The sequence below is a fragment of the Ranitomeya variabilis genome, chromosome 4 (genome assembly GCF_051348905.1).
Source record: "Ranitomeya variabilis isolate aRanVar5 chromosome 4, aRanVar5.hap1, whole genome shotgun sequence".
In the NCBI taxonomy this organism is placed as follows: domain Eukaryota; kingdom Metazoa; phylum Chordata; class Amphibia; order Anura; family Dendrobatidae; genus Ranitomeya; species Ranitomeya variabilis.
In genome coordinates, this window is record NC_135235.1 from 189,590,952 (window position 1) to 189,615,363 (window position 24,412).

General features: G+C 42.7%; 1 protein-coding gene and 1 long non-coding RNA gene across 4 annotated transcripts in view; one reads left to right on the top strand and one right to left on the bottom strand.

Moving 5' to 3' along the window:
• The window catches only part of LOC143770159 (beta-2-glycoprotein 1-like), a 129,534-nt gene that overhangs the window by 99,310 nt on the left and 5,812 nt on the right, over positions 1-24,412 (top strand). For 2 of the 3 annotated variants that reach the window (XM_077259492.1, XM_077259490.1), the window contains exons 2-7: positions 7,464-7,604; positions 13,276-13,464; positions 16,467-16,569; positions 17,239-17,315; positions 17,983-18,162; positions 19,110-19,307. In XM_077259492.1, the coding sequence (XP_077115607.1) occupies positions 7,589-7,604; positions 13,276-13,464; positions 16,467-16,569; positions 17,239-17,315; positions 17,983-18,162; positions 19,110-19,307 (763 nt within the window). In that variant the 5' untranslated portion in view covers positions 7,464-7,588. Of the gene's footprint in view, positions 1-7,463; positions 7,605-12,664; positions 13,007-13,275; positions 13,465-16,466; positions 16,570-17,238; positions 17,316-17,982; positions 18,163-19,109; positions 19,308-24,412 lie in introns of those variants that run through there. The other variant, XM_077259491.1, reaches the window with a different exon arrangement.
• On the bottom strand, positions 786-13,395 carry LOC143770161 (uncharacterized). The gene is made up of 3 exons (XR_013214562.1): positions 13,269-13,395; positions 10,208-10,283; positions 786-1,194 (listed from the first exon to the last, which is right to left on the bottom strand). It is a non-coding gene; the product is annotated as an uncharacterized LOC143770161 (long non-coding RNA).

Below are 24,412 nucleotides of genomic sequence, written 5' to 3' on the forward strand. Positions count from 1 at the left end.
GAAAATATGAAGAATAGTGTTTAAAATAAAGATCCATGTGTCCGCCGCCCCCCCACCCCCTGTGCGCCCCCCCGCTGGTCAGAAAATACTTATCCGGGTCCCCCGTCGGCTGTCGCTCCTTCCTGGTCTGGCCGCGCCTCCTACTGTATGCGGTCACGTGGGGCCGCTCATTTACACTCATGAATAGGCGGCTCCGCCCCTATTGGAGGTGGAGCCACATATTCATGAGTGTAATCGGCCGCATACAGTAGAGAAGCCGCGGCCAGACCAGGAAGGAGCGACTGCCGACGGGGGATCCGGGTGAGTATTTGCTGACCAGCGGGGGGGGCGCACAGGGGGTGGGAGGGCGGCGGACACATGGATCTTTATTTTAAACACTATCATTCATATTTTCTCTATAGCAAACGCTGCTACAGGGAAGATATGAATCGCGGCTTCAGCACCATGTGGGGGGGACAGCGCTTACTGTAGCGCTGTCTCCGGCACGCCACACGGACCCCAGACGGAGAATGTCCGTGTGAGGTGCGTGTTTTACGCGGACCCATTGACTCTATTGGGTCCGTGTAAAACGTGCGCTCCCACGAACACTGACATGTCTCCGTGTTTGGCACACGGAGACACGGTCCGCACACGGTCCGCACAAAATCAATGACATCTGAACAGATGCATTGATTTTTATGGGTCTACGTGTGTCAGTGTCTCCGGTACGGGAGGAAACTGTCACCTCACGTACCGGAGCCACTGACGTGTGAAACCGGCCTTAAACTGTTAAATGCTGTGTTTTGCTTTTGTTTTATTTTTTGCATTTTGTGTCATGTATGATCATCAGCTTAAACATCTTTTTTACTGCCTTTGTAGACTATTTGCCATTGCTTGGCTATTCAGCTTTGCTGTGCGCTGTAGCTATAGTAGGTACACTCCATATAGTGTTGGGGATGTAGACCTGAGTTCATTAATGCAATTTTTCCCGTTCCGTTGCTACGAGAATAAGGATCTTTCTGCTGATGAAAGGTGCTGCCAGCTGTGCTGATGAGCAGGAACAGTTTGCAGCCCACTGTTGGTATCTTTGGTAACTAATACATTCAGCAGTCAGTCACATGTTCTTGCAGTCGAGCATTGTATAGCAATGTAATCCTCATTTTGCAGAATGCTTACAATGGTAAATTGAGGTTTGTTTAAAGATTCCATTGACATCTAGTGAGAAATAACAGTATTACATTAATTTTAAAAACTACCCAGACACTATCTTTCCCTGACACACTATCTCTATCTATATCTGCAGTAACAAGGTAACAAGTAGAGATGACCAAATATTTTCGAATTTGAATTCGACCAGGTTTGTTGAATTTTTCAAAACATTTCATTGGAAGGAACTTCATTTGCCTTGAAAGGATGTGTATAACTCTCTGAGGTCTACTAGGAGTGTATCTGACCTCTTGTAATCTCTAATAAGCAAACACAGCCTTAGCAATGTCAGAGTGACCTCACCAGAGAATGGATGTTAATCCGGCAGGAGAGCTCATTCTAAAACACAGTACACTGATTATTTTTTACTGCTTTTAGGCCATGTGCACACGTTCAGTATTTTTCGTGTTTTTTTCGCGTTTTTTCGCTATAAAAACGTGATAAAAATGCGAAAAAAACGCTAACATATGCCTCCTATTATTTACAGTGTATTCCGCATTTCTTGTGCAAATGTTGCATTTTTTTCCGCAAAAAAATCGCATCGCGGAAAAAAAAGCAACATGTTCATTAAAAATGCGGAATTGCAGGGATTCCGCACACCTAGCAGTGCATTGATCTGCTTACTTCCCGCACGGGGCTGTGCACACCATGCGGGAAGTAAGCAGATTATGTGCGGTTGGTACCCAGGGTGGAGGAGAGGAGACTCTCCTCCACGGACTGGGCACCATATAATTGGTCAAAAAAAAAGAATTAAAATAAAAAATAGTGATATACTCACCTTCGATGTCTTCCCGCCTCTCAGGTGCATGCTGCCGCTTCGGTTCCTATAGCTGGTGTGCGGTGAAGGACCTGCGATGACGTCGCGGTCCTGTGATTGGTCACGAGACCGGTCATGTGACCGCGACGTCATGGAAGGTCCTGCGCACACACACCAGCTATAGGAACGGACGCCGCTGAGGAGATCAGCTGTCTGCAGGTGAGTATAACCATTTTTTTTTTTTTTATTATTTTTAAACATTCTATCTTTTACTATAGATGCTGCATAAGCAGCATCTATAGTAAAAAGTTGGTCACACTTGTCAAACAGTATGTTTGACAAGTGTGACCAACTTGTCAGTCAGTTTTCCAAGCAATGCTACAGATCGCTTGGAAAACTTTAGCATTCTGCAAGCTAATTACGCTTGCAGAATGCTAAAAAAAACGCAAAAAAACCAGAAAAAAAACGCAAAAAAAAATGTGGATTTCTTGCAGAAAATTTCCGGTTTTCTTCAGTAAATTTCTGCAAGAAATCCGGACGTGTGCACATACCCTTAAAATAAGTAATATCATCCAGAAATGATCCGTCTTGGTCATTTGTGATTAGGAAGCCTGTTCTTTGCAGAAAACTGACTCAAACTGATGTTGTCGCTGTCAGAAATAACATCATCCTGCTGTGATTGGGACATGGGAAGTGCTACAGGTACATCTCACGAAATTAGAATATCATCAAAAAGTAAATTTATTTCAGTTCGTCAATACAAAAACTGAATCTCATATATTATATAGAGTCATTAAAAACAGAGTGATCTATTTCAAATGTTTATTTCTGTTAATGTTGATGATTATGGCTTACAGCCAATTAAAACCCAAAAGTCATAGTTTCAGTAAATTAGAATATTTTATAACACCATCTTGAATAAATGATATTAAAATCCAAAATGTTGGCTTACTGAAATGTATGTTCAATAAATGCACTTAATACTTGGTTGGGGCTCCTTTGGCATCAATTACTGCCTCAATGCGGAGTAGCATGGAGGTAATCAGTCTGTTGCACTGCTGAGATGTTATGGAAGCCCAGGTTGCTTTGATAGCAGCATTCAGCTCGTCTATATTGTTGGGTCTGGTGTTTCTCATCTTCTGCTTGACAATACTCCATAGATTCTCTATGGGGTTAAGGTCAAGCGTGTTTGCTGCCAATCAAGCACAGTGATACTGTTGGTTGTAAACCAGGTATTGGTACTTTTGGCAGTGTGGACAGGTGCCAAGTCCTGTTGGAGAATTACATTTCCAACTCCAAAAAGCTTGTCGGCAGACGGAAGCATGAAGTGAAGCGTGATGTTCCTTGGTAGACGGCTGCTCTGACTTTGGTCTTGATAAAACATAGTCGACCTACACAAGCAGATGACATGGCTCCCCAAACCATCGCTGATTGTGGAAGCTTCACACTAGACCTTAAGCAGCTTGGATTGTGGCCTCTCCATTCTTCCTCCAGACTCTGGGACCTTGATTTCTAAGATCTAGTGTGAAGTATCCACAATCAGTGATGGTTTCTGCTGCTGCATTACCTGTCTCTGCTGTTATGCAGGCTATGATAGTCTCTCCTGATTGGCTGCACTATACCATGTAATGTGATTGCAGGAGTATGTCAAGGACAAGCATGTTCTTCTTCCCTTCCTAATAAAATGGGAGGGCTTTTTGTTGTAATATGAATAATGATACACCATGTTTCAATATTAATGTTGTGGATGATGCAAAATGTTCTTAGATAAAGTGTAGTGTTTCATTGAATTAAATATAGGGACAGTATGAGGATAGGAAATTAGGATGTAGGTATAGGAATAAGATAAAGTGACAGGCATAGCTAGGAATGAGAAATTGCAGTAGAGGATAGCATAGAAGCAATTGAAGTATTCAGAACCAGCTCCAGTGTTGGAGGGGAAGGATAGTTATATGGGAAAACACTTCCTGGTTTTAGTCAGATAGAGATGAGATGAGAGATTAGATAGAAAGACTGATTCAGTGGAGTCCAAGGTAATAGGGCTGAAAAGCCGGGGAGTATGAACTTTTGGGCAGCAGCAGGCCTTGCCGAGACATCCGTGGCCTATGGCTCGAATAATTTATGGAGGAAAGGTGGGACAAAATGCATGAAAGCTGCGGAGCTAGACAGAGTATCTCAGGGGCTTGGGGTGCCAGACCAGAAGGAGATAACTCAGGCTGAAAAAGACGTGACTGTAACATCGCATTGTGCTGTGACTAAGCTGAAAATTGGACTGTTCAGTAAAGTTCATTTGTTTGAAAACTATGAATTGCCTCCCGTTCAAAGTGTGGCTGATCCAGGATCCAGAGGTGTGGAGTCAGTGACAGCTTCCAGTGAAACCATGAGTGTAATATAATTCACACAAAGCACAAGGGAGAAGGGACATTATTTAATTGTGAGGTGCCAGGGTGTGGAAACAAAGAAGCCTCACAACTTGGCATAGTCTGCAGGATTTACAGTCCTTGTGTGAAGAAAACAGAGGAACTCCTGAAATGGCCAAGACAGCAACTGTTAGAAATGGCGTATGATGGCATGGAGGCTGATGAAAAGTTCACCCATCATAGGCAGCCTCACAGAAAACATCACAAATTCCTCCTGGTATGGGTGGTGGCCTGAGCCCAGAAGTCAGCCCCCTGTGAACAGTGCCCGCCCATGGTGGGTGGAGCAAAGAAAGAAGAAACCCCACCATTTAATGCATATCATTGAAGCATGGGAGAAGACTGAAGTCGAACGGGCACAGCAGCGGTAAGTGACTCCACCCAAGGAAGGACGCAGTCTGGAAGAGGGATCCCTCATCCTCAGCAACCTGGTGCCATTGCGAGAGACAACACCAACCAGGATGGTGAACAGCAGTGTGACTTACCAGGGAGGTATCAGCCAAATTAAGGGGCAGTGTAGCTGTTGGATGAAAAAGAGGAGCGTCCTGGAGGCCTCTGGAGAATGGACGACTCCAACGAGGATCACAAAGACGACTTTTCTATCCCGGTCAGAGAGCTGTATCATAAATGGAGGGAAGTGAGGAGCACCCGTAAAGGAGTTGTGGCTGAAGAGCCTGGACCACACAGTCAGGTATAAGTCGCAGCCGAGGAATCTTGATCACTTGGCTGTAAAGAAGATGCAGCCAAAGTGCCTCGATCGTGTGGCCAAGAACTAATTGTGGCCGTGGCACCAAAACCCTAAGGACATGGCAGCGGAGCAGCAGCGGTGAGTGAAGCAGCGGTCAGCCTCTGCCCCCCCTCCCGGTAAAGCCCTCATTCTGCATAATATCTCTAAGCGCTCTACCCCATGGGCATGTGGAAGAGGTCCTGGCCATTACCCCAGAAGAAGCATTGTGGATAGCAGGGATAGTAAAGGGGAAAAAATGACGGGAAAGGTGGTTTGGGCAGAACAAAAAAAGAAAAACAACAATATTACACACCTTTACACCTAATCCTAAGTTCATTATGACTGCTATTCACACCAGCCAGCTCACACTGATAGCGGTTGCATCACGAATGTGACCACTATCCAAATCATCCGGATCTTTGTGAGATAGATTATCTTCACGTCAGACAGATAAGATATTTAGTTGTCTATTATGCTTCTTCATTTACAGGGGACATGGGCATTGGTAGATTAGGCATAAAGGTATTATGGTTGTTTATTATTTTCTGTCTTTTACAGGTGACATTGGCTTCAGTGGATTAGGCATGAAGGTGAGTATAACTTTGTTTTTTTATATTAAATAAAAAAGGTGTCATTACTAACCCTTGGGCTTGATGTCAGCAGCCATAAAACAGCTGACATCAACCCCACAAATACTACCTCACTTGCCACCGCACCAGGGCAAGTGGGAAGAGCCAGGCAAAACGCCAGAATTGACGCATCGAATAAGTGGCATCTAATAACTGGCACAATTTTTTGGGGGGTGATTTGAATCACAAATAATTGAATTTTGCTTGCTGGGACCTGCAAATTTCATGAAATTAAACTAAACTTTGATTTGCATCAAATTTGGGGGCTCCTAATGCCCACGCTCATCACTAGCAGCATGTAATAATATAATTATTCTGTATAATTTTAGACTCATATGAAGATAAGTTGACAACATCTCATGGTCACTTTTCTTCTACATGACCTTTGAGCTCTAGGTTTCTTTACCCTAATAAGCTTCCTCACTTTGGATGCAACATGAAATGCTTTTTTCTCTTTTTAAATTAATTAAAGGGTAAAGGATTGTTTCCAGCATTGCAAGTCCATGGGATAAGTGATAACTTGCTGATCAGTCTGGGTCTGATAGTTGAGACCTACAAATTGCTAAGAACAAGGCTTTGATATGGTTTGTTGGAAAGAAACACTGGCTGTGCATGTGCACCACTGCTCCATTTATCGTCTATAGGACTGATGGAGAAAGCAGAACACTGCACTAGGCTATCTTTGACAGTTTCCATAGACAATGAATGGAGGCATACTCTCTTCTTACAGGGCATATTAGTACCTAATTTTAAGTAGGTGATAAAGCTTGAAATGTTCGGAAATAGCCTCAGATTTCATTGGCCCTACATTGGGTGACCTTTGCTTTCCAGCTCCACATATGGCAATCAGTCTGGGTCCCTGCATAAAAGTCCCATTACAGAATCTAGGACCGATAACTACAATATTTCATTTTTGAGAAAGGCGTCCAGACCCTCCTAGAACTTTTATTTTGTGAATTGACTAATATCCTTGTGTGGGAGAGAGTTTCATAGTTTCACTGCTTGTTCAGTAAAGAATTAATTTGAGATGTAGAGGATGTCCCATTGTCATGGTTGCAGGCCAAGATGTAATGAACTCAGTACTGTCCATTCATTTATTTGTGCATTATAATAAGATCGCCCCTAAGCCTTTGTTTTTCAAACTGAATAACCCTAATTTTGATAACTTGTCTTTGCGAAACCCTTAAAAATGTTGTTTGTCTGTTTTCTTCCATTTAGGATAAATTGATTTTACCAATTTTTGCCTTTTTCAGCTTTTTATCATGTTGAAAATGTGATATATGTATATGGAGGGGTAACTAGATTTGATGATTTGATGATTTGGCAACTGCAAAATGTAGAAATGCGAATGCTGACAGAGAAATAATTCCTGCTTTTCTTTCTCTAGAAAGATTATATAGAAGTACTGATCTGTGTGGCTGTGAATCCAGTTCCAGGGTTAAACAAATTTGTCTCTGACTGGTCTTTTACTGAGATGAGTGCTACTCAATCCCCCCAATCCCTTCATCCTAGAGTTTAATAAACTGTGTAAATTGATATTTCCATGAGCTTGTAGTCGAGAGTCAGTAGCTGTTGGAGTGGAACCCACAACCTGCTTGTAGCTTTTCAGCCATGTTCAACCCAACCCTGTTCTACATGTTGAATTTATTATAAATTGCTATGATTGCTGTAACCTTTGGTATCAGCCTTATTGTTCAGACACAGTGATAGGATTATTTGACTGTTTCATTTGTTCATTTCTTTTTCAGATATTGCAGATTTTTGCCCTACACGAACTAAAAGCCCAATTGGTCATACTTGTCAAAAGGCTTGTGCTGTAGACCAAGACTGTCCAAAGAAGAGGCTGAAATGTTTCTGTGATGGAGAATGCGGGATGAGCTGCGTTCCACGTATGTCTATAGCTCGTATCATTACTCTAGTGATCGGCATGTAAATGTTCCTGTTACTTTATCACATTTTATAATCTGTAACAGGACGGTGATGTGGTTCTCCAGCAGAGTATAATTAGAACTCAATTAGCAGAGCAGAAGACGCGTCCTCATTTCCTAATATAGTATCTATTATGAACACTTTATGAGCACTGATCTCAGGGGCCATAGCTATAGCAATGTAATGTGTGCTTGATCTTGATTTTAGCCAACAATCATAGATCCTGATGGACATATCCAAAGTCTACGTGTGATAAGTACAGTGGCATGTAAAAGTTTTAGCACCCCTGGTCAAAATCAATGTTATTGTGAACAGTTAAGCAAGTTGAAGATGAAATGATCTCTACAAGGGCTAAAGTTAAAGATGACACATTTCCTTTGTATTTTAGGCAAAATATATATTTATATACTGCCATTTTTTACATTTGAAAATTATAAAAAGGAAAGCGGACCAATGCAAATGTTTGGGCACCTTGCATGGCTCATGCCTATTAGCATGCCCTTTTGAAAGTACCACAGCTTGTAAACCCTTTTTGTAGCCAACCTAGAGTCTTTCTATTCTTGTTTGAGGGATTTTCATCCAGTCTTCCTTGGAAAATTCTTCCAGTTCTGTGAGATTCCTGGGTTGTCTTGCATGCACTGCTATTTTGAGGTCTAGCCACAGATTATCAATGATGTTCAGATCAGGGGACTGTGAGGGCCATTGTAAAACTTTCAGCTTGCGTCTTTTGTGGTAGTCTATTGTGGATTTTGATGTGTGTTTAGGATCATTATCCATTTTTAGAAGCCATCCGCTTTTCAATTTCAGCTTTTTTACAGATGGTTTGCGTCAAGAATTTGTTGAAATTTAGTTGAATACATTTTTCCACTACCCGGGAAATGTTCCATGTGCCATTGGCAGCAACACAACTCTAAATTATGATTGCTTTACCCTCATGCTTAATGGTTGACAAGACGTTCTTTTCCTGAAATTCTGTGCCCTTTTTTCTCCACACATACTGTTGATCATTTAAGCCAAAGAGTTCTATTTTAACCTCATCGATCCACAGGACTTTTTTTCAAAATGCAAAGGGCTTGTTTAGATGTTCTTTTGCATTCTTCTGAAGCTGGATTTTATGATGAGGATGAGAGGTTTTCTTCTGATTACTCTTCCATGAAGGCCATATTTGTTCAGGTGTCCCTGAACAGTAGAACAATGTACTACAACTACAGAGTCTGCTCAATCTTTCTGAAGGTTTTTTTTTTTTAAGTGAAGCAGGGGTTCTGATTTTCCCCTCTAGCATTCCTACAAGCAGCTCTCACTGAAACTTTACTTGGTCTTCTAGTCCTTATTTTGATCTCCACTGTTCCTGTCAACTGCCATTTCTCAATTACATTTCAGATAGAGGAAAGGGCAACTTGAAAACGCTTTGCTATCTTCTTGCAGCCTTCTCCTGCTTTGTGGGCCTCCCCCATTTCAGAGTGCTAGGCAGCTGCTTAGTAGAACCCATGGCTGCTGTTTTTTGGTACAAGGTAAAAGGAGGCTGGGCTTTTATAAAGCTTATATATATATTTGTAAGCCTAAAATACAAAGAAAGTGTGTCATCTTTAACTTTAGGTCTTTCAGAGATCATTTCATCTTCAACTTCCTTAACTGTTTACAATAACAGTAATTTTGGCCAGGGTGCCCAAACTTTTACATGCCACTGCACCTACTTGTAGTGCAAATCCCTAAAATCAGGGGGAATAAATAGAAAAATAATATTTGGAAACTTGAACATCTCTTTTGCTAAATTAGCACAACTCTTTGATCATCTGGAACATTCGGACATGTTTGCACTTCCTGTGCCTGTCCACAGTTCACATTGTGTTGCCGGCCATCCTCAGGACAGAGTCCAGTCGTGCGTCCACGTGGAAAATCGATTATGTAGACTGTATCACCAACTACTGTAACTAGTAGCACAGCACAGAACCTACCTGCTAATTTGTCTTTCTATGCAGTATGTTTCCCAGTTCTTATGTAGCAGCATTATACAGAGGTTGTCACCGTTCACTTCTAAGTCACCAATTAGGAACACAATTTAAAGGGGTTGGACAACCGTTTCTCAGAAGCATAAAGGGAATCTGTCACCAGATCTGTGGCACCTGCATTACATAGAGACAGAGACCCTGATTCCTGTGATGTGTCACTTATAGGCTACTTGCTGTAGTTTTGATATAATCACAGTTTAATCAGTAAGAAATTATCACTATAGAACTAGTAAATCTGCCACCATATAGTCTTCCATATTCAGGAGCCATGTGTAACTTTTCCCTTTCCACTGATTAGCAGCTTTCTGCCTATGCACAGTGTACACAGAAAGCTGTCTATCAATGGTGTGGGTGGGGTTATACAGAGCTCAGCATTCAGAGAGCTGGTAGATCTGCAGCAGATATTGTTTCCAAACTATATCATCAGCCCAGTAAATGATAGATCGCTGGAATCAGGGTCTCTGTCCCTACATCATGTTGCTCTGATATGGAGGAGCAAATACCTGGTGAAAGATTCTCTTTAAGAGCCCACATAAAATAAAAAAAATATATACTCAGCTGCCGGATTGGTGTCACATCTGCAGTCTCCAGAGGTCACATGATATTGTTCTGTCACGTGATCACTGCAACCTACCGGACAAAAACTAGGGTCAATTTCCTTGCTTTTGGAGTGTGGCAAGAACCTTTCACACGAACACTGGGGACATACACTTTATTGAGATGTTCCTCCAGATTAGGACCCCAGAGCTCCATTGCAGCAGTGCACTAATAAAGCATTAATATTCTAAAATGGTATTATTGCCAGACTACACGTAATAGTCTCCTTCCCCGTCATTCCTAGTTATAACACACCAGGTAATGACCAAGTCTGTCACTCCTGCCATGTAAGTGCCAGCATTACAAATTCAGTAATACAGCGACACTGGGAAATACGGCTAAGAATATGAATAAAATATCAAAAGAGGAGACATTTTTGTGCCAGGGGAGCCACACTGTAAAATGAAAAGCTAGTAAAAGGCTTATCACAGGGAAGCATCGGCCTGACTCCCTGGCACACATGTTGCAGAGGAGGGCATTGCGGAAACCCAGATGCTCTGCCTGATAAATGACTTTTATCACCAAAGGGAAGGTGACCAGATGGTGCTGTTTCCTTTAATATCATCACGCACATTTGACTTATTTAAGGTGCAAGCTGTTAAGAAAAATGATTCTGTTCACACACAGAAAGCTTTAATACTGTGAGATAGAGGCGATCCCCAATGAGAAGCATGAATTTGCCATGCATTTAGGGTTTCCGCACAATTTGCAGCCTTCAGACAGCAAGGGACATCTTGTTTTCTTATGGTTCCATCATTTTTCTTAGAACTCTTGAAGGTCACTGATGGTGATCCTGCTATAATAGTTCTAAGAATTTTATGCCCTGACATGGCGATGTACGGTATAGTGTCGTGTTGTAATACTATAGATGGGGCTACAGGAAATTCTCCGGTGTTGGCTCGCAAATATTTCAGCAGGCAACAGACTATAGTTGGAGGCATTCTTCAGTTTAAGAGCAGATCTCTTATGGCTTTTATAAACTGCTATAAGTCTTTTGCATTTTTTTTTATTGTGCTTTGATTCCTTTAGCAAAATCACTTCAAAATGCATAAAAACACACAAGGTCACACACAGAGCAGGACAGACTAAGTGCAACACAAGAGGATAAGGGAAGGGGAATCAAACACTAGGGAAGGAGGGGAGAGGAGACCCCTAGAAAGATATAACGTCACCCTGTCTGCCCTATCGTCCCTATATAGGTTTCACACCTATCGCCGAGCAGGATACCTAATACCTGCCTGACCTTGGGAATAAGCCCTGCACTGAGAAGGACAGGATGAGCACTAGTCAATCCCCACTACCGCTAAAGACAGCTGGGATACACAAAACAAGGGTACACTTAGCTAGAGTAGACACAGAGAGAAACACCGTCATCCTTCACACTCCAAGAGGACGCTAGCAGACTGCTGCAGCGCCATGCCTCAGAGAAGTGCTAATAGAAAATAACACTCGCAACTCCCAACAAGAAGTTGGGCGTTATAAACACCCAGATCCAGGTGACACCATTAAGACCAGGGGAGGTGGCCAGTAATTTGCAAGGCCAACCGCTGAGTCCTTCTGCAGCCAGATGCAGTGCGACTGTCTGCAGCCTCTGACACACCCGTGACACACAATTACTCAAAGTTGTAATGTGTCTAGAGTATTTGTTTTATGTTCAGAGAGGAACGGTTTATTGCACCAAGGGGCACCATGTAGAAAATTATTTATTTCAGCAGTCACCATGTGTAACAGTAAAAAGGAACAAAAATTCAACCTCACTCCCGACAGGTATCGTGATAGAACACAAAAAATCCAACTGTAACAATCCAATAAAATACTTTCCTGGCTGAAATGTCCACATATTACATCAAGATGAAGACATAGAGACGTGTTTCGGAACGTGATCCTTAATCATAGTATAAGAGAAGCACAAATCTGTCATTCAAAATAAAAAAAGGAAAGACACATGCAAAAGATTGGTTGCACTTCCTAAACTTTAGCAATGTAAATTTTTATTTTGCAGCAAGCACAAAAAAGCATAAAACCAATTAAAAAATGCACCAGAACCTGTTTCCCAGGCTATAAACTGGCATTGAGTTAAAACTCATGGCCAGCATGATATCCAATAGAACATGTAATAAAGTGGATATCTGAAATAGGTACAAATAGACTGTACAGCTAAAGAAATGTCAAAGAATATTCAATAATAGAGAGAGGAGTAATGAACAAGTACAGCTAATATAAAATAATGTGGCATCAAAACAATCTAAAGAGGTCTGCAGTAACACAGTGCAATGTGAATAGTCACAGAGGAATTGGCTCAAAATCTTCATATGGGCATTATGACCCTACGTGTATCATCACAGGAGGAGGCTTCCTCAGAATATTGGCAATATGCGTGGGGCCCTCATTCTTATATTATGAATTCTTTAAGGGATTGTACACTAATTGGAGAACTCCTTGTCAATTGCTATATTTCCATTTGTAAAACTAAAGCAGCCTATACTCACCCCTGGAGCCATTCCAACGACATCGATGCCTGGTGTCCCGGGACACATGTAACATTGTTATTCCACAGTAGTTGCTTTATTCTCACTTCTTTCGGATGTAACTGATATCCATGTGAAGTCAGATAGCAGCAGCAGCTCTCATTTTCTCCGGATATCAGTTTTGTTTGAAGGAGGAGATAGTGATGCGGCTGCTGATTGGCTGCAAGGATCCACGTGACATATCAATGTCACGCGAGCCCCAGAAGACCATCGGCGCCAGCACTAGAGGTGAGTACAAGATGTTTTAATTTACACCAGGGAATATAGCAAATGATAAGGGGCTATCCCATGTTTATAAGGTCAAACTCGGAGATGTAGCTTGATGCTAGACAATGGTACATGGCAGGGGTTAACCCGACACCGGAGCTGGCTTGTTTGGTTTTGACGGATACCACTCGTATCAATGTTATTCTATTGTCAGGAAGATTAACTGTATATTTTCTGTATTTTGTCTGACACATTTTGACGGTGGATTTCCTCTGGTTCCTACATTAAAGCCCGCAGCAGCTGCCCGTGGCCTGTAAGCCTTGAGAATGCAAACGTGTCCCTGAAGCAGGAAACATGGAACTTCGGAGATCAGATGTTAGTGCACTGCCATCCGGGATTCAAGATGGCCGACGGACAGGAGATGGCACAAAGCCGTTGTCAGGGAGACAAGAAGTGGAGTGTGACAGCACCCTGTGATGGTAATAGCAAAGTGACATGATTCATTTTTATTTCAGCTCTGTAATCCGTAATGTTGCTCACACGCTGGCTCTCCGCAATCTTCCCCTTTGCATTTTTAAACACTTTCACCAGTGGGAACGGCAGAAGATGGACCTGGGTGCAGCTGTTATCCTGAGTCTGCCAGGAAGCGAGCTGCCTTATTCCCCTGCAGGCTGTTAATCACTACTACTTACCATGCTGCCTATAGACACCGTCATAAATAAGTATTCCAGGAAAAATTCTTCCGATGCTAATGTAAAACAGGCTATGAAGCGGAGCAAATACACAGACGCCAGGGAGGGAGGCAGACAGAAGGCCCGTAGCTAAAAGCTGAAGGCAGATTTTATATTTCTGGGGTTGTGTGACCTCTTAAAAATAAAAGGAAAACTCTGACGACGCTCACTTTATTTATCCCTGACTGCTCATTCTGAAACTTCCAGGGTCGTCCACCGGTCTCTGTCTGTCCTGCTTAGTCCAAGCAGAAATGTGACCACTGCAGCCAATCATTCACTGTATGGGTGACCAATAGTGATGAGTGAGTATACTCTTTCCTCGGGTTTTCCTGAGCACGCTCGGGTGATCTCCGAGTATTTATGACTGCTCAGAGATTTAGTTTTCATCAGGGCAGCTGAAATGATTTACAGCTACTAGCCAGGCTGAGTACATGTGGGGGTTGCCTGGTTGCTAGGGAATCCCCACATATAATCAAGCAGGCTAGTAGCTGTAAATCATTCATCTGCCGGGATGAAAACTAAATCTCCGAGCAGTCATAAATACTCGGAGAACACCCGAGCGTGCTCAGGAAAACCCGAGCAACGAGTACACTCGCTCATCACTAGTGACCAACACTGGAAGAACTGATACTATCAGGGGGCCAGGGAAATGCTGGAATGGGAAGCCGGGCAGGCCTGTATTTATAGTCCCTAGTCACTAGGGGCACGATTCATCAAAGCTTTTACTCAGGATTTTGACGTAACAAAGCTTTGAAAAGTCTCATAGTTTGGGTGTAACTGGCGGATGCGTTAAAATGATGTGAATTTTGGCTCATGCCAATTTCACCCAACTTCGACAAAGTGTGCAAAGTTGGGATGGGACAGTGATGTGGCTATTGCTGCCCGGCAAGTTCATGACCAGCTGCAATATTCACTACTCCACAAGTCTTACTCCAGCAGGGATTCAGTGACCACAGGAAGCTGGGATTTTTACACTTTTGTGCTTGTGAAAACATCTCTACCATATATTTCACTTAATATAAAAAAAGACATTTTATAGTCAAACATGCCCAAAATCCAAATAGTCAAACTTGGATGACTTTGCTTCTTATTGTTATATTTACATGACAAATAGCAAAGACTGAGTTTGTAGAATGGCACAAATGACGACCCTGCAGATTTTGTCTCCTAACCTAAGCCCAAAAAGAGTAGATGTAAAACTTGGCAACTTATTTTTGGAAGATTCTGTGACCTTCAGGTATGGTCAAAACAAAGCCTAAAAACAACCATATTAAAACCATGTGTTACAGCCTGCCCAGTACAGAAATGATCAAACACTGCACATGTTTTGTTATAGGTATATATAAATTATACAAGAGATGTTGGTTTTAACAATAGGAAATACACAATTGTCACTTTCAGGAACATCGATATCTATTACTTTTACTCAACGATTCAGTATGACTGGGTCACATCATGATTCAATTTGCTCACATCCACTCCATCTGTCATTATTTGTAATATTTCTGGAATTTAAATGCGGTGTCGATGACTTATTATTAGTAAAGAACCACGTGAAATGACCAAATTATGTTTCAAGTTCATCGTGTTATAATGATTATTTACCCATTCAGCTTTTTACACGCAGAAGCTGGTAGAGCCGCCATGAATTCAGATATCCTATAAATGCCGTACTGTACAATCATGCACCAGTGTGAATCTGCATCTATACCAGAGTTTCCCAAGCCCCAGTCCTAATGGCATCAACAAATAATGTTTTCAGAATTTTCTTAGTATTGTCCTGGTGATGGCTTTATTAGAAAGGCATCAGTATTTGCGACAGGTTCTCACGACTGTGAGATGCTAAGGAAATCCTGACAACATGGCCCGTTGGGGGTCATACCGGAGAGGTTTAGGAACCACTGCTCTAGAGCAAGCTTGACAAATGAGCTACTAATTGCAGTTTACCCAAATTATCACATTTCCATTATTTAGATCCTAGTAATTAGATTAATGTGGGTTCATCTGCTATGGTGGCAAAGACTGATGGACTCCATTCCCCACCAGTCACAAGACCGTGGGTGAGAAAAGCTAAATGGAGTACCTGGCTGCAATGCACCCAGGGTTGGACTGGCCCACCAGAAAACTAGAGAATCCTCCAGTGGGCCCTGCCTTCTTCTTCAGGAGAGTTCACTGCGCGAACCTTGCAGCTACTATGGGACTCTTGAGTGGGGGAGTAAGGTGGGCCCTCAGAATGAAATTCTCTGGTGGGCCCAATGTTCTTCAGTCTGACAGTGTATGCGCCCTACTGCTCCATTCAAAGTCCAAGGCTCTGATGACCACTGCGCTCGGCTGCTCAACCAGACACTCCATTCAACTTCTCTGGTTCACAGTCTTATGGCTTACAGATAAATGGACACTCCTATTCTGAAGATCTGTGGTGGTCACAGTAGACGGAACCATATTGATCTATTGACAATGACTAGGTGATAATTTGTCTAAAGTGCCATAAAGTGCAATCATTTCTTAAAATGGGTTTGTGCCACCAGAACAACCTCTTCTCAATATTAAATGCCCGCACATTTCCACATCGTCAGCTACTGCAATAGAGCTATAGTATTGCATGGAATCCATTGTATTACATGGCATCTAGTTAAAAGACAGATGTCCCAAGCAGGGACCACATATATGCTGGTCATGGCTTATAATGTTGTATCGATAGGTTTTAGATTAGTATGCTATTGAGCAACCCTCCTTTGTTTTATATTCAGTCGTATCCACTTGTGCCGATCCTCCAAGCATTGAGAATGGATACTTTGTAAAGAATGGACATTTGGTAGAAGGAGCACTGGTCCAGTATGAATGCGACCAAGGGTAAGTGTAAAGCCAACAATGGTTTCTTTTACAATTATTACTACAATTGAAAGCCACAAAGTGGAGCTACCGTGCAGCTACCAGGACACTGGGCAGTATAGAACAACGGTATCTCAGGGACATAGTATTGGACTCTGTGTATATTATGCTTTGTAGTCAAATCTATTTCCATCATCCAAAAAGGAGATTTACTGCAAGTACAATGGTATTACTTTAGTAACTTTGAAACACTTCAATCTGGAAAAACTTGAGTTTTCATAGTGGAGAATGGGTGAGAAGTTTCAGGAGGTATCTCTGGCTGGTTGCAGTCGTGATGAAGAAAGTCATGGCTGTGTAACACTCACAATTTACAGCATAAAAGACTGCTGTGAAAGACTGAAACCCTAAAATTGGAGCGCCACGTGTTCCATTTAAATGCCGCAGTCATAGATTGAAGAGGTTAACAGCCGCGGCCTGAACTCAGCTCCAGCAATGGCTGTTAGAGATCCCGTAGATGTCGGCTATGTAATTTACCTGGCATCAGTCACAGCTCATGAGCACCCTTCACACTTACAGGTCCCTTCCCCTGATGTTAATTCATGCCCTAATGTGGGAAGGGTTTAAGGTACAGCAGCACACACAGTTGTCTTTGTCCTATAGACATATATGACTTTTCTTTCTTCTTGACAGCTACACATTAGAAGGTACGGTATTCACAAAGTGCTTGGAGAACAAGACCTGGTCTAGCAATGTCCCCGCATGTAAAAGTAAGTCATTATTCTCTTTATGCAACAGTTTACTCAGTTTATCTATATTTTATATCTTTTCATTTAGTGGTATACACAAGATTTAGTAAAGGAAGAGTCAGGAATGAACTCATATCTACATATACGTAAACAGGCATATAATAATAATCTTTATATAGCGCTAACATATTCCACAGCGCTTTACAGGTTGCACACATTATCATCACTGTACCCGTTGGGGCTCACAATCTAAATTCCCTATCAGTATGTCTTTGGAATGTGGGAGGAAACCCACGCAAACACAGAGAGAACATACAAACTCTTTGCAGATGTTGTCCTTGGTGGGGTTTGAACCCAGGACGCCAGCGCCGCAAGGCTGCTGTGCTAACCACTGCACCACCATGCTGCCCTATATACAGCAATGACACTTTATGGAGTGCAGTAGTTGTGTCTGCAACAGGGCCCTGGAGCATGAGAGGGCCTAAAACATCCCTTTATTCCATATGAAGAGATTATGGTATAAATGACAGATGATGAGCCACAATATCCCCTTAGAAGTACCACCAGTCACTTGCTGTCCTCACTTACCTGAAGACCATCAGTCTTCCCCTTCCACATGCTGGTCCTCCTGACTCAATGACCACTTACATTTGTCTATTGAGAATAAAAGTTCACATTTTAATTTTAGAAGTCTACTGTCCACCACCTCCAGAGATCAAAGAAGGCATTCTGGTAGCAGTGAAGAAAGCAGAGTATGAAGTCTCAGAAGTGATTTACTACATGTGCAAAAGAAACTTCTTTATGGATGGATCACATAGTGTAACGTGTATGGCGGATGGACAATGGTCTGACGGTCCTGCCTGCAGAGGTAACATATGGGAACTTACTGAAGTCTGCGTTTATCATCTTATACTTTGTAAAACTACAGCAAATTCCTCTAGGAATGGGACACGTGGTTAAAGTAAGATTTGATATTGAGAACATTATATGCCATATTTATTTAATTTGTGAGGCAAGCATATGCATGCTCATCCCCGCAGCTTCGCAAACATTGTCTGTGCAGTCACAGGACTGGTGAATAACGGAGCTCATCATAAGAATAGCTCTGCTGTAGTCTGAGACAATTAGTCAACTCTGGCCTGGACCTTGAGCTTCTGTAACCTGACTTTGTCCTGAGCCAGAAGACCCGGGATACATTTGCTGAAGGACAATCACTAATAACCACCAAGCTGCACACCTCTGTTTAGCAGCGTAACCATCAAGTCCCATGCCATAGAACTGTAATTTAGACACTCAATAAAGAGACTGTTCCTGTTCTTATGTTATCATCAAGATCTGTGCTTTAATATTGACCTGTTCTTATGATATCACTAAGCTCTGTGCTTTAATGTTGATGTGTAACTAACCATCAAGAAGTGTACCAACATTTTTGGGTAGCCATGGAGCTTGTACTCTGAGGGGTGGCAGCAGCTACACTAGCGTGCCTCAACTGAGTATAAGCTGTGTCTGTGTGACCTCGAAACCATCGGCAGCAACACAGATTAAAAATATTCACCCAATGTGAAAATGTCTCTGTTCAAGCTGCTGCAACAAAGCAGATCACAGACACCTGCATCTATAGAAATGGGGAGAGCTGGTGGCCATATCTCATGCACAATAGAACTCATAAGTAAGGACTGTAAATCAAGGGTTTTTTGATAATGGCACCTGCGTTCAATTTCAGCAAAGACAATATGTTGAGCATACAAAAATGTATGATCTAATTTCTTTATGTTTTCTCTTAAATGTTTATGTCCATCTCTGTTCTATATACAGCAAGATGTAAAGTGCCAGTACAGCGGAGCCAAGTGATTTACAAAGGTCAGAAGCTCTGGGTCACAGAGATCGATGAAGGTCTAGTGCATCACTCAGAGAACGTGGAGTTTTTCTGCCAGAATAAAACACAAGCCTGTAGTTATACAGCCTCCGGCCAGTGCTTTGATGGTGTACTCAGACCACCACCATGTTATGAAGGTAAACTAATGCCATTATGTGACGCAGGGGCGGACATACATTGTAGACTGTGCAGCCTGTTCCCATTGCTGTTTCTCCACTTTTCTGGAGTAATTTGCTCTTTTTTTATAGCGTTTAGTACTTGCACCTTAGTCTCTACAGCAGAGGTCCCCAATGTTTCTGACCTTGAGAGCCACATTCAGCTCTGAGAGAGGGTCTGGAGCCACATCCAGCCTTGAGAGAGGGTCGCAAGCCACATTCAGCTCCCGCCCCCCTCACAATAGTGGCAACCAAAGCCCCCATTACTGGCATAATGGTTAACCAAAGCTTTTCCACAAAAATCACGCCAAAGCAGTATACTAAGATCCTGGGGTTCCCACAATACCCCCATTCAGTATTCTCCTATAAAGCACTCCCAAGACACTGCCACATCCAGCTTCAAACATCTCCTCTGACAGGTGGTATCATCGTGTCTCCAGCGTACCATACTTAAATCATCTCAAAACCCCTAAAACCAGTATATGTGTGTCCAGATCTGCTCTTCTGTGCAGGGCTGCTCACAAAATTCACCATTTTCAGATTTGCTCTTCATACCTGTTTGCTAGAATTGGAGCTAATTCACCAAGCTGACAGACAGCCGCGAGCTACAATTCATGGGACCGCGAGCCACATGTGGCTCCCGAGTAGAGATGAGCGGTGTTCGAGTCGAACTGTTCGCCAATTTCAAATTCGAGCTGTTTTGGGCGGTGTTTGAGTCGTTCGACGAACCCGAACAATTTGCTCAAAATTCGGCTGCTCAAGTTTCTGTTCGATAACTGTTCATTCACCAAAAGCCTAGCTTGATTTGCACATTAAAACTGTTTATCATTGTTAATAGACTGTTTCAGTGTATAGTGGGCGGGGGATAGATCTGTGCTGAAATAACGCCGATCTCCATTTTTTTTTCTTTCCCGCATTTACAGAGGGGCGGTGCAGTCTCTCAGCCTATCAGCAGTGCGCACACACACAGCAATGTGCATGTGATGCACACAAGCAAGGGCATGTGTCATTGGCTGTGTATGTCACATGTCTTTGCCCTATAAGAACAAGCCATTTGCCCCGTTGCCACCATTTCCTCACTACTGCAGCTTAGTGTTAGATGGCACCGCTGCTGCCGTGGGCGCTATACAGACTAAGAGTGTTTTTTTGGAGCGAATTGTCAGAGAGATAGGTTTAGGGAGTCGGGAGGAGTCAGGACTAGTTGTAATATCAGCCCTTTTCAGGGTAGGTTACAGCAGTTCATAGCACTGTTTGCCAGGCAGGTCTGAGCCAGTGCTGTGCAAGTGTTAGTCACAGCATTTGGTGTAATCTAGCTCAGCCAATCCTATTGGGCTAGTAGCATTGTCTGATAGTCATCTGAGTAGCCCGCCTGTGAAGCTAGCTACACCGCCTGTGTATCTCAATTTTTACTGCATCTAACCCAGTAAATCGTTTTGGGGTTTTGGGCTTAGTAGCAGTGTCTGCACGTCAGCAGAGTAGCCCGCCTTTGAAACTAACTACACCGCCTGTGTATCTCTATTTTCACTGCATCTAATCCAGTTAATAGTTTAGGGCCTAGGAGCAGTGTCTGCACGTCAGCAGAGTAGCCCGCCTGTGAAACAAACTATACCGCCTGTGTATCTCAATTTTTACTGCATCTAATCCAGTTAATAGTTTTGGGTCAAGGAGCAGTGTCTGCACGTCAGCAGAGTAGCCCACCTGTGAAACAAACTATACCGCCTGTGTATCTCAATTTTTACTGCATCTAATCCAGTTAATAGTTTTGGGTCAAGGAGCAGTGTCTGCACGTCAGCAGAGTAGCCCGCCTGTGAAACTAGCTATACCGCCTGTGTATCTCAATTTTTACTGCATCTAATCCAGTTAATAGTTTTGGGCCTAGGAGCAGTGTCTGCACGTCAGCAGAGTAGGCCGCCTGTGAAACAAACTATACCGCCTGTGTATCTCAATTTTTAATGCATCTAATCCAGTTAATAGTTTTGGGCCTAGGAGCAGTGTCTGCACGTCAGCAGAGTAGCCAGCCTGTGAAACAAACTATACTGCCTGTGTACCTCAATTTTTACTGCATCTAATCCAGTTAATAGTTTTGGGCCTAGGAGCAGTGTCTGCACTGTCCGAGGAGCCCTGGAGCAATACGTTATGATGTATAGCCTGGGCCAACAAGCTCAAGAGGTGGGGCAAATCACGCTGCAGGAGTGGTCTCAGATCAGGGACCTATGCACCCTTCTGCACAGTTTTGAAATCGCAACGAAGATGTTTAGTGCTGACGATGTGATTATCAGCATGACCATTCCGGTGATTTACATGCTGGAGCACACATTACACAGTGTTCGGAGTCAGGTGGTGGAACAAGAGGAGGAGGAGGAACAGGAGGAGTCATATGCGGAAGGGATCATATCTCCAAGGTCAAGAAGGTTGGCAGCACCAAGGCGGCTGGTATTGGAGGCTGGGGGAGATGGATTACCGAGGGCGCATGGTAGCAGCCAAACTGTTGAGGAAGGTGCAGGAGGCGAGGAAGAAGTGGAGGATGAACTGGCGCTGGGCATGGAAGACTCATCAGATGAGGGAGACCTTGATCAAATTTCTGTTGTGCGAGGTTGGGGGGAGAGGGCAGACGAAGGAAGCATGATTCTCACCTCGCCACCACCAAGACAACAAGGACTTGGTCCTCCTGGATGCGCAAGACACATGAGTGCCTTCTTGCTGCACTACCTGCAACATGACCCTCGGATTGTCAGAATCCGAAGTGATGCCGACTACTGGGTTGCCACACTCTTAGATCCCTGGTACAAAAGCAAATTTGGCGAAGTAATTCCTGCCATGGAAAGGGATTTGTGCATGCAGGAGTATCAGCAGAGACTGTTACAGAATCTAACATCTGCTTTTCCACAAAACACCAGTGGTGCACGTAGTCAATCTCCGAGTTCTAACTTGCCAACCGTGGGACTATCGAGTCATCACTCTAACCGTAACAGTAACATCGTATCTGGTGGTAACAGAAATTTTTTCCAATCATTTCAAGATTTTTTTAGACCATCCTTTGCAAGGCCACAGGAGACAAGAAGTCTGACGCACAGCCAATGCCTAGAGAGGATGGTACAAGAGTATCTCCAAGTTAACATCGATGCCATGACTGTGGAACTGGACCCTTGCTCATTTTGGGCTTCCAATCTTGAAAAATGGCCTGAGCTCGCTACTCACGCCTTGGAGATCTTGTCGTGCCCCACAGCCAGCGTTCTCTCTGAACGTGTGTTCAGCGCTGCTGGTGGTGTGCTGACAGATAAGCGCACGCGGCTGTCCAGTGACAATGTAGACAGACTAACGTTCATCAAGATGAACAAATCCTGGATCCTCAAGGACTTTTCTACCCCTGTGTCATCTTGGGAAGACTAAAAGCTTGATGATTTTTGAAAATCACCTCACCAACCGTTTTAAAAAACTCTGGCGAAATTGATGCCACTTAAGTGGTGTCTGTGGCCGAATTTTTTGAAAAAATGGAGACTCTTTTATTTAGTCCCCTTGCTGAGTTTTACATGATGTTGCCATCGTCAATTCCAGGTGGGTGGGGTCGTCTGCAGAGTTGTTTACTCATACTATGGCCTGGGATTCAGAGGTCTGCTCCCAGGCTTCAGTGTTTGCTAGTCAGCAGAGTAGCCCAGCCACCCACCGCCTGTTTACCTAAGTGCTATTTTTAACAGCATCTGGCCCAGGAAATCCTTTTGGGCCTAGTAGAATTTAGTGCTACTCAGCAGCGTACCCCACCCATGAAGCAAGCTACTCCGACTGTTTACCTAACTACTATTTTATAACCAATGTCAAAAGTGAACATATATCAAATAATCACATGAAAGATATATATATCTTAAAAAATGATTTTATTACCACAATTTATTACAAAAAAGAAGAGACAACAAATAATACGACAATATTTTACAAAAATGTATAATTAATGAGGAGACCAGATCCATATAATAAAAAAGATACTAGAAAAATATATAATCCATATACATATATGTGACCTTCCAGAGTGCAAAAACAAAAAACAATAGAAGGCACTACAAAAGGCCTTCTATCCCAATAAAGTGCATATGCATCAATAATAATAGTCTAACCCAGACAATAAAGTGCATAAATCTCTGAAAGAATACTAGTACCAGTGTAAAGATGATCTGTGGCCCTCCAGGACTCCGACCCCAACGTACGTTTCACCTGAGTGGCTTTTTCAAGGAGTCCTTGAAAAAGCCACTCAGGTGAAACGTACGTTGGGGTCGGAGTCCTGGAGGGCCACAGATCATCTTTACACTGGTACTAGTATTCTTTCAGAGATTTATGCACTTTATTGTCTGGGTTAGACTATTATTATTGATGCATATGCACTTTATTGGGATAGAAGGCCTTTTGTAGTGCCTTCTATTGTTTTTTGTTTTTGCACTCTGGAAGGTCACATATATGTATATGGATTATATATTTTTCTAGTATCTTTTTTATTATATGGATCTGGTCTCCTCATTAATTATACATTTTTGTAAAATATTGTCGTATTATTTGTTGTCTCTTCTTTTTTGTAATAAATTTTGGTAATAAAATCATTTTTTAAGATATATATATCTTTCATGTGATTATTTGATATATGTTCACTTTTGACATTGGTTATATGGTTATTTGTGGACATGAATTCACCATGGTGAATTTTGTTGTGTTTTTGCTAACTACTATTTTGTAACGGCATCTAGCCCAGGAAATCCTTTTGGGCCTAGTAGAATTTGGTGCTACTCAGCAGCGTACCCCACCCATGAAGCAAGCTACACCGCCTGTTTACCTAACTACTATTATTTAATGGCATCTAGCCCAGAAAATCCTTTTGGGCCTAGTAGAATTTAGTGCTACTCAGCAGCGTACCCCACCCATGAAGCAAGCTGCAGCGCCTGTTTACCTAACTACTATTTTGTAACGGCATCTGACCCAGGAAATCCTTTTGGGCCTGGTAGCAATTTCTGCTACTCAGCAGAGTACCCCACCCATGAAGCAAGCTACACCACCTTCTTTCTTTCTCAATCTAACCCCTCGGCTCTAGGGTGTCCACTCTCCCT